This window comes from Notechis scutatus, chromosome 3 (genome assembly GCF_049901735.1).
Source record: "Notechis scutatus isolate UNSWTSFEM ecotype Mainland chromosome 3, rNotScu1.2, whole genome shotgun sequence".
NCBI classification, from domain to species: domain Eukaryota; kingdom Metazoa; phylum Chordata; class Lepidosauria; order Squamata; family Elapidae; genus Notechis; species Notechis scutatus.
This window is the reverse complement of record NC_142011.1, coordinates 88,090,622-88,100,189: the sequence shown is the minus strand read 5'-3', so window position 1 is coordinate 88,100,189 and position 9,568 is coordinate 88,090,622. Positions and strand designations below refer to the sequence as shown.

The 9,568-nt window shown below is 37.1% G+C and overlaps 2 protein-coding genes across 4 annotated transcripts in view; one reads left to right on the top strand and one right to left on the bottom strand.

The window, feature by feature from the left end:
- Positions 1 to 1,260: 1,260 nt before the first annotated feature.
- Positions 1,261 to 9,145, bottom strand: TMED5 (transmembrane p24 trafficking protein 5). The gene is made up of 4 exons (XM_026671819.2): positions 8,751 to 9,145; positions 6,697 to 6,794; positions 5,931 to 6,105; positions 1,261 to 4,878 (listed from the first exon to the last, which is right to left on the bottom strand). Exons 1-4 carry the CDS (start codon positions 8,946 to 8,948, stop codon positions 4,660 to 4,662), a joined length of 690 nt encoding a protein of 229 aa, XP_026527604.2. The 5' UTR covers positions 8,949 to 9,145; the 3' UTR covers positions 1,261 to 4,659.
- Positions 9,146 to 9,404: 259 nt separating this feature from the next.
- Positions 9,405 to 9,568, top strand: part of CCDC18 (coiled-coil domain containing 18) — a 46,782-nt gene continuing 46,618 nt past the window's right edge. For all 3 annotated transcript variants that reach the window (XM_087960683.1, XM_087960680.1, XM_087960682.1), the window contains exon 1: positions 9,405 to 9,464. The gene's annotated coding sequence lies outside the window, so the exon portion shown is untranslated. The remainder of the gene's footprint in view (positions 9,465 to 9,568) is intronic.

Genomic DNA, 9,568 nt, shown 5'->3' with positions numbered 1-9,568 from the left:
CAGCCTGGTCCTGAACGCGAGCCTGCCTATTATCAGCCCAGCATCCTATGCTCATGAGCCACTGTACTCATCCCAAATTGACTGCATCAGTGTTACTTCTTTTTACATAGTAGTGAAATGATAGTCCAGTGCTAGATATTTTAAGACAGTCTAAAAAATTATGTGGGGACAAAAATATTTGAAAAAACAATCTTAATTAGTAAATGATAGAACATTTTAGATCCACTTTGGATTGATAAAAGTTAGAGTGTCTACTTTAGAAACATTTTAGCTTATTATTGAAATCTATCCTGCCAGGTCTCTGTAATGGTAAACGGAAATGACCCTTGGAGAATGAAGGGTTGCAGTCAGGGAATAGTCAGGTAAAAAAGACAATTGAGACTGTAGTACTATGAGCAGGGCAAGCTCAGAAGAGAGCCTTCCTAGTTTCTTGGGCTGTAAAGGAAGACTGGGAAAGATGTATGTTCAGATTTGCAAGTTTATGTTAATGTAAGCATACAATAAAATAGAATTCGCTCATCTGATATATCTTGAGTGGCTGACAGTTTCATTATTTAAATAGGCTTAATCAACACTTTTAGTAATAAAACAGCATGGTTAGATAATCTAAAAGTAGAAACTTGGGTCAAATTCAGTGATATCACCTTGAATTGGTAGCACTGTTGGGTCCATCTCAGAATGGTACCTTATGGTACCCCAACCTTATGGTTAAGTACAAGCACTCCTCACTTACTGATTGCAATTAGGATTGGCAACTCTGTTGCTAAGCAACATGGTCATAAAGTGAATTGCCACTGAACATAGTAGCTCTGGCTGCGATTGTTAAGTGCAGTATTTCATAGACTTGCAAATTCCTGTTGGAAATTACATTTTCGGGGTCTTCAGAGTATTTATGGGACATAAGCATTCAGGCATATTAGTGTCTAGGGTCAAGTTTTACTCTGCTTTTTTTTTTTTTTAGTCTATGACAGTACTGTATATTTTAATAAATTTTTAAAATGTGCTGTACTTTAAATAATATAAAAAAGTTGCCCCCAAGGTGCAAAGATCTTTGAATGTTTCCTTCTATTTTCCTCTGTCATGTTCAATGTTAAGAGACTCTTATCTTGTTCTTGTAAGAGAGAACAAAAGAGCACAGATGGGAGAAACACGAGAGAAAGGGCTACGAGGGGATATCTTTTCCTACATTCCTACACTGCCTCGGGAAGGACCTGCACCCCAAGCATGTAAATGGGAGAATCACAGAAATAAAATGCACAATAGATTTAATATTCCTTTATTGGTTTTTTCTCACAATTACTTTGGCGCCTCAATAAAAATCTATATTTTGTTTGCAGAATGTTTATTCCTGAGCTCTGTTAAATTGTATCATACAAAACATAGACAAAGTAAACTTATCAAAACAACTCAGTTAAGCAATGTTTATGGGTTTAAGGTTGTTGCAACCTTAACACTGCAAAGGACAGTGAGCAAGTTGTAGCTAAATATAGAGGTAGAAAGCTAGTCACAGCTTTGTTTTGTACAAAATGTTATATAATACCTTTACCAGTGCTATAGCTATTAACAGCCATTTTTTTTCCTGAATTCAAAGACCATTGGAAGTACCATGTTTGTTTCAACTGCAAGATTAATATGGAAATAAAATTCAGTTTTCCTCACTTGCATATATGTTTAATAGGTATATATAATGCTTGCATTTTGTTCCTTAAATAATCATTTCTAACATTTATTTGCCCATAGTAGTAGTATGTAGATAAAAATATGAAGTTTTCATGAAATTTGCTATAGCATCAAGACACTTGGGTATAGGTGCCCATGCTCACCAAAATCTAATTATTAATAGATAAACCTGTTGTATGAATGGAAGATTAAATAGTGGAAACATCCATTAAGGCTGTACTGTTTTTCATCAACGGATATGCTTTTGTTTATATAAAAGAAAACCATTTAATTATGAGACAACCTCACAGGATTCTAGAATGTTTCTCAACTCTGATTTAGTCCTCGGCTGTTTCAATTTACCGGATATATTAATGGAATCATTAAACAATGATCTATGGGATATATTGATCATGTGAGTTCAAGTATTATATACATTTTTTTTCCAAAAATTGTATGGCCTGTTACCCAATATATCATAAAGTTCAAGAATAATTTAAGTATTCAAATTGGTAGAATTACTGATACTGAGTTTATGTCTTGCATTCAAATTAGCACTGGGCAGAATACTAATACACAAAGCAATTTGGTAAGCATATACAGGTATTGCTTGACTTACAAGAGTTTGTTTAGTGACCACTTTTCAGTGGCATTGAAAAAAAGTTACTTATGACCAGTTTTGATCATGATCACATGATCAAAATTCAGCTGCTTGGCAACTGACTCATATTTATGACGGTTGCATCAACCTAGGGTCATGTGATCACCTTTTGCAACCTTCTTAATGGAGAAGCCAGATTCATTCTAATAACCGTGTTCCTAACTTAACTGCAGTGAATCACTTTATGACTGTTGCAAGAAAGGCCGTAAAATAGGGCAAAACTCACTTAACTCTCTTGCTTAGCAACAGAAACTTGGGGCTCAAAAATGTTGAGGACTACCTGGACTTTGACTTGCTTTTGAGTTACGTTTTTTAGAATCATTCTTTCAATTGGTATAATGTAGTTCACAAAGTTAAAAATCATTCTGATGTGTATTTACAAGAATAACCCTCACTTTTGGCCTACAACAAATGTGGGAAAGAACTTTAGGAATACCAATTCACCTGAACTGAAGAGTTATTTAAAAAGGCAACATTTCATACCATCCAATAATGTTACTTGGTGTCTGCCCTTGAAAACATGTATGTATACAACAAACATACACATAAAACATACATACATAAATATCCATTTCTATTCTGCTGCTACTCAAATCTTAAAATTAATTAAAATGGCAGTAAATCCCTTAGTTATATTTCATGCTAAAACAGGAGTATTCTATACCCAATTCCTTGGAGACAAATTTGTACCAGAAATGGAAACAGAACACTTGTTAATCATTTACCCATGATCTACAGCAAGGGTCCCTAAACCCCAGGGCTGTGGAGCGGTACCACTCGGTGGCCTATTAGGAACAGGGCCACACAAGCAGTGGGCAGGTGAACGAAGCTTCATTTGCACAGGATCTAGGTTGTGTGTGAAACCATCCCTCTCCTGGTTTGTGGAAAAACTGTCTTCCACAAAACCGGTGCCAGAAAGATTGGGGACCACTGATCTATAGTAATAATTGTGTAGCTTTGTGAATGGACCAATATTTCAGTCCTTACAATGCTCAAAGAATTCAAGAGTAGTACATATGTCTGACAGCATGATAAAGTGAGAACACTGTAATGATAAAGATATCCATGTTTATAATTTCTTAAAATGATAAATTTGCATAGAGAAGCTTCCAAAGTCAACCAATTAAACTAAATAATGAATCCTGATATCCAATATGTATATTAAACCTGTGCACATACTTCAAAAATGATTTTAGTGTTTCACATTTCAATACCATTCTGTTATTTAAAGCAACACACCTTTTTCAGGCTTTCATGGCAGTATGAAAAATGTTTCCATAAACTTTTGTGTGTTTATTTTATTGTGTGATTCTTAAACCAGCAGCATCTTCCAGGATGCTAGTAGTCCTAATGCACATTAATATTATGTTAAGATTAATAATATTAACTCAGCATAGGTTGCTATGTCCAGGCACTCCAGAGTTATGAGGGGTCTTTGATGCTGAGTTTGGTTGTTTTCTTGCAGACATTTCATTATCCAAACTAGGTAATATCATCTGGGCTAGTCACAATCATGACTAGCATTGATGATATTTACCTAATTTGGGTAATGAAACATCTGCAAGAAAACAACCAAACTCAGCATCAAGGACCCCTCAATTAAATCCTGATTGCAAATATTCTTCTTTACTGGGTCTCCAAAATTAAAATTCTATATAAAAATTTGAGAAGAAAAGTTAGTTTTCAATACATAACTAAGTATGGTATTTCAACAAATGTTCCTTTTATGACTTCGATTATAGTTTTCATTTTGAATTATTACAAAGATTGATTCACTATACTGACTTCCAAATTTGAAGTCTAGTAGCTGATACTACTGAACCAATAAAACTTTACTTTATAGGCAGTAACTTGGATTTTATTCCACCTATTGAATATTAATGTCTGTGAACTGCTGGGGTTTGCAACAAGTGCCTTCCAAATATTCATTCATTTTGAAAATGTCTTAGTACAAATAAATCACAAGAAGCTTTACTTTAACAGATGATCTAATAGTAAGCTTATTTTCAGTATTTTTACTCAACTCTGGTCATTAAATACTGAAAATCTTTATAAGGTTATGAAACAAATCATTTACTTTTTTAAAAAAAGCTAGGCAAAAAGTATAGACATATAATTACAAATGTTAAAAATCTGGCATTGCTCCAGTATTGTGCAAGACAAATGGCATCGGAGACAAATTATGCACCAAGTTAGAGAAAAGCCACTCTGTTCATAATTTTAAAAAATCCTATGAAGGTTATCCATTTCAAACAACTGAGAAATAATAGCCATCTCTTTTTCTTAATCATTGTATTGCAAATTCCCTTATTTATTGCTTTAAATGAAACCCTCTTGTGTTAAGTTCTAGTTTTCCTTTTATCTTCAAAAAAATTCCTCAACATGTACACCTGAACAGCTGACACTATAATCATTACTGCCAGGTTGACTATGGACCAGAAGTTTACCCTGTCATAATTGCTTTCTTGTATATTTCTATCACGAGCTTCAAATGCTTTGAGCAGGTTTTGAATCTGAATGCTTTTGCCAAGCCGAGCCTTCACACTGTTAACAGATTCCTAGTAAAAACAAAACAAAACTAGTTTTAAAACCAAATATTTTTAAAGAAAAAAAAAAGAACAAAGACAAATCTGAAATTTACTCCTAGTGTTGACATTGTGAGATCATGCTCCAACCCTCCTTTCCACAGGCCATTGTTCCTAGCTACTTGTTCCTAATGTTCTAGTCAAGAAGTTTGTTATTCACATAGGCAGCTGAAAGGACTCTTCTGCTTTTCATATACTATATACTACTAAAATATTGGAAGATTACAAATCATTCTCTTTCAGCTAGACTTGTTCAGCTAAAAATTCCTTTGATCTCAATGTTCTCTGAAATGTTTTGTTTTTAATTTTAGCACTCAAAATATTCCTGATACGCCAGTTATTATGTTTGTAAGTATTGGTAGTCCTCTACTTATAACAATTGAGCCCAAAATTTATGTTAAGTGAGAAATTTGTTAAGTGAGTTTTGCCTCAATTTATGACTTTTTTGCTTAAGAAATGTCACTGCAGTTGTTAGTAACATGGTGGCTAAAGAGAATCTGGCTTCCCCATTGACTGCTTGTCAGAAGGTTGCAAAAGATGATCACATGAACTCAGGACACTGCAACCATCATAAATAAGAACCAGTTGTCAAACATTTGAATGTAAATCGCATGACTACAGGGATGCTGCAACAGTCATAAATGTTAAAAATGGTCATAAGCAACTTTTTTTAGTGCTGTTGTAACTTTGGTCACTAAATGAACTGTTGTAAGTTGAGGACTACCTGTACACTATTCCAGTGTTACTATTCCAAGCACGTATACCCTCTTTATCTCATTCTTCCATCACAGAGAAAAAGAGAAGTTTTCAAAACATTCTGAATTTGAACCATTTTGAATCCTACTAAAAATGCCAGTACTACGTGTATTGCATGAAGTAAATGTGAAAGTAATCAGTAGGGATAGATGTGCAATAGCTGCTACATTGCCCTATTTGCAATCCAATTTTGATTCAGTGAAAAAGAGAACAAACATGTTTTATGTACCAGCAGTCATATATTCTACAAGAGCTTCTGTGTTACATACCAGAATATCTTCTAACTTCGTATCCAGAAGCTCTGTTCCAGTTGCATATTTTTCCCAATCATCTTCTTCTTCTCCCATGTTATCTAAGATCAGTTCAAAGAAAATCACTTTCTCTGATAGGGTGCTAAATGTGTTGTCAAAGCAGAACATGTAATCACCTTCCTCTGTCTCCACTCTGTTAACATAAGACATTTGCACTTTAATACACTATGCAGGCAGTTATATTACTTTCAAGCCCCTTAATGACAGTACTCTGAAACTTTAAAAGGATACAGCGAATGTTACATCTAAATTGCTGCAGCACCCTGGGTCACTAGAACTTTGCAGGGATGCTGTGCAATACTTTAAATTGTTGAGGAAAAGAGCAATCTTTAACATCTGTTGGACATTGGCTTAATATCGCAGTTTCCCTCAAAAATGTAAAATATTCCATAGCACCTTTGTGCTTTTCTCTTAAACACATGGTTCCCAAACTGTGTCATAACACAGCATGCCATGAAAGAATTATAGAGACATTAAAGATACTGAAGCAAAAAAAAACTTCGGGAACTTCCAACCTAGCATATTTCAGCTGCAGAAAGGACAAGATTTTAAGTAAATTCCCTTTCCATAGCAATTCCCTATACCTTGTTTCATATCCTTCAAAAAGATTTTGCCATCTTTGGGGGGTGGGGGGAATGTATAGCAAAGATCGCTCAATCTTGTGAATTTTCTTTTTCAAAACTCAGGATCTGCCAAGTGAATCTTTTATCATTTTTAAACTTACGTGTGGACACCATCTGATTTTCTCTGTTCAAAAACTAGGGTTTCATGTTTTGGTGAAACGAGGTGAAAATCCACATCTAAACCTGCTCCGTCTAGTACCTAAGAATGCAACAAAGGTAGAAATTAAACAAGTACTCATCAACTTAAAATTGGCAAACGAGGTTTTTATAAACCAGTCTCAAAGTGAACAAAGTGATATAACTCTGTGAACCAGATGTGAAAGCTATTGGGGACATCTAATTTATATAGTAAGGGAGAACTGCAGATATAGTTAATAGTATATCAAAATATTTAATAGATTATATAAACATGGCCCAAGATTTTGTGAAAGCAACAGCATTTTTAGTCTAGCACTTGTTCTTCATGTTACAAAGAACAATAGCAGCATTCTTTTTTTAAAAAAAAAAAACCTGTCATTAAGCAAAGATACTTATCCCATGGTTGGCAACTATGTCAAGCATGTTACTTCGCACCTTCTGTTTGTATTACCCTAGTCACCTTGACATGGATGGCATATAAATTTTATACACACATGTAAAACTAAACCTTCCCAATAATGAAAAGGAAATTTCAAAGAATACTAATATGGCAGAGGTAATTTGAAATTAACTTTCTAGTAACCTTGAGTAGAATTGATCTACAAATTCATTTGTTTTGTCATTAATAAATCATACTCCTTAAAATACAGAATACAACAACAGCACACTAAGTAATAAGTAACAGGTAGTTCCATGACACTGGAGAAGAAACTGTTCATATCCAATGTAGTCAAATTGTCATTTAAACTATTCATCTTAGTTCATTTTAGGGTTATTTCACAATCCAAGTACACTGCAGAATTTTGTTATGCAGACTTGTCAGTCCGAACATCTAAAAACCAGTCTGATCAAGCTGTGTCACTGATATTTAGCTAGTCTGTTTGCTCTGTAAAACAAACACGAACTACCACATTCCCTCAACCTAGACTAGCCATCGCATGGACATGCAGGGCTCTCAGGTTCCTAGCAAACATGGCCAATAGTCAAACTACCGATGGCACATGCAATCTATCCATCTGGAATGTACCAAGTTGGGGAAGGCTAGATGATGGCCAGAGATGTGAATGTTTCATTCTTTAAAGTTTTGATACTGCAAATAATTTTTCCAAAGCATCTGAAAGCCAGACAAGAAATAATGGATGTAAACTGATCAAGGAGAGATTCAACCTAGAAATAAGAAGAAATATTCTGATAGTGAGAACAATCAACCGGTGGAACAGCTTGCCCTCAGAAGTTGTGCGAGCTTTCCATCATTGGAAGCTTTGAAGAAGCGACTGGACTGCCATCTGTCAGAAATGATCTCCTGCTTGGGCAGGAGGGGTGGTTGGACTAAATGACCTATAAGGTCCCTTTCAACTCTTATTCTATCCCAGGGGTCTTCAAATTTTGACAGCTTTAAGACTTGTGGACTTCAACTCCCAGAATTCCTCCTCCAGTCAGGTTAACTCAGGAATTCTGGGAGTTGAAGTCCACAAGTCTTAAATTTGCCAAGTTTGAGGACCTTTGTTCTATTCTGTTATATAATAAAGACGAATAGGTCCCAAACATTTGACTTGCAACTTTTTATATTAAATCCAAGACAAAAACAGAGAAACTGGCAAAAAACGATTCTCTCCACCTAATCGCATTACGTTCCTGCAGTATTAACAGGGTTTGTGCCCTGCCTATTCGCCATGTGAATCTGGGCATCGTGACCCACACTTTACGTCACTTCTTTCTAGAGCCGAAAATAAGCGTGCAGTGTAAGAGGAAACCGCAGATTTGAACTTGGACTTTGAAGAGCATACTTCCTCTTTAACAGGGGGATATATTTTTTTTCCTTTTGTGGCTTGAATCAAAAGTCCGCTCTTGGATAGATCCAGCGATTCTTGGGAAAAACTCGGGCACTGAACTTCAAACTGGGCACCGAGGCGCCTATATAAGACACACACCAGTTGCCCCTCCCTTCTTTTGCTACCACGATTTCATATCCAGGCGATCCCCGATCTTCCACCACCACCACCTTTCCCCTCCTTACCTGGAACTCGATCTCCATCGTGGCCTCCTTCTTCATGGTCTGGAAGAAGCACTCCTTCCGGCCGGCGGGTAAGGTGAACGTGAAGTCGCTGTCTAGAGAAGCAACGAACCCCAAAACTCTAGGCGGTGGGGGAAGCAGCAGCAGCAGCAGCAGCAACGGGACGGAGACCAGCACGCGCTGCCCGGTCGCCGTCCTCATCCTCAAAAAACCTCCGCAAGTGAGGGGAGTCCGGAAACCACAAGCCGCAGATCGCAACTCGCGCCACCTCTAACGAGGGCTGGTCCACGCGTCGGGACGTCAGGGTTAGGAGGCGCGGGGTGGGGGGGGGAGCGGGAAGTGTTAATAAGAAGAAAGAATACCCACAATACACAGCCCGAGGGAGGGCGGGTTGCGTTAAGGAAAGATACACCCCTTTCTTAAAACGTCGGTCGATCTCCTGAAAAAGGAGGCGCTTTTAAAAGGCCGGATTTGCAAGGCACGGTGGGGAATGTAGTCCGCCCTGCGTTAAAAATGAGAGCCGGGAGCGGAAAGAAGGCCAGCCGCAGGACTACCACTCCCGAGGGGCGCCAGGAGCCGAGACAACGAACCAATAGACGGCGACCGCTTCCTTTTTAAGCGTCTTCTATTCGCGGACTTTTTTTTTTTTAAATAAACCTTCGATCCTGCGCAGTTAGAACGAGTTGTTCCCGGGGCCGCGAATTGAAAAGCAAAAAAGTAAAGCGCTGACTCCTTATATATTAAAAAAAAAAAAAACGCGGAGGGAGGGGGTAAAAATAAGGGATTTCGTAGCGGGTTGTTTTGGTGACGTTGTTACCAAC

Bases quoted from the DNA above. Each gene is read 5' to 3' on its own strand.
- TMED5 (XM_026671819.2), bottom strand. From the start codon at position 8,948: ATGAGGACGGCGACCGGGCAGCGCGTGCTGGTCTCCGTCCCGTTGCTG. The intron at 6,795-8,750 runs GTAAGGAGGGGA...TTGCATTCTTAG, and splicing joins CGATGGAGATCGAGTTCCAG to GTACTAGACGGAGCAGGTTT. The intron at 6,106-6,696 runs GTAAGTTTAAAA...TTATGTTAACAG, and splicing joins AAATCAGATGGTGTCCACAC to AGTGGAGACAGAGGAAGGTG.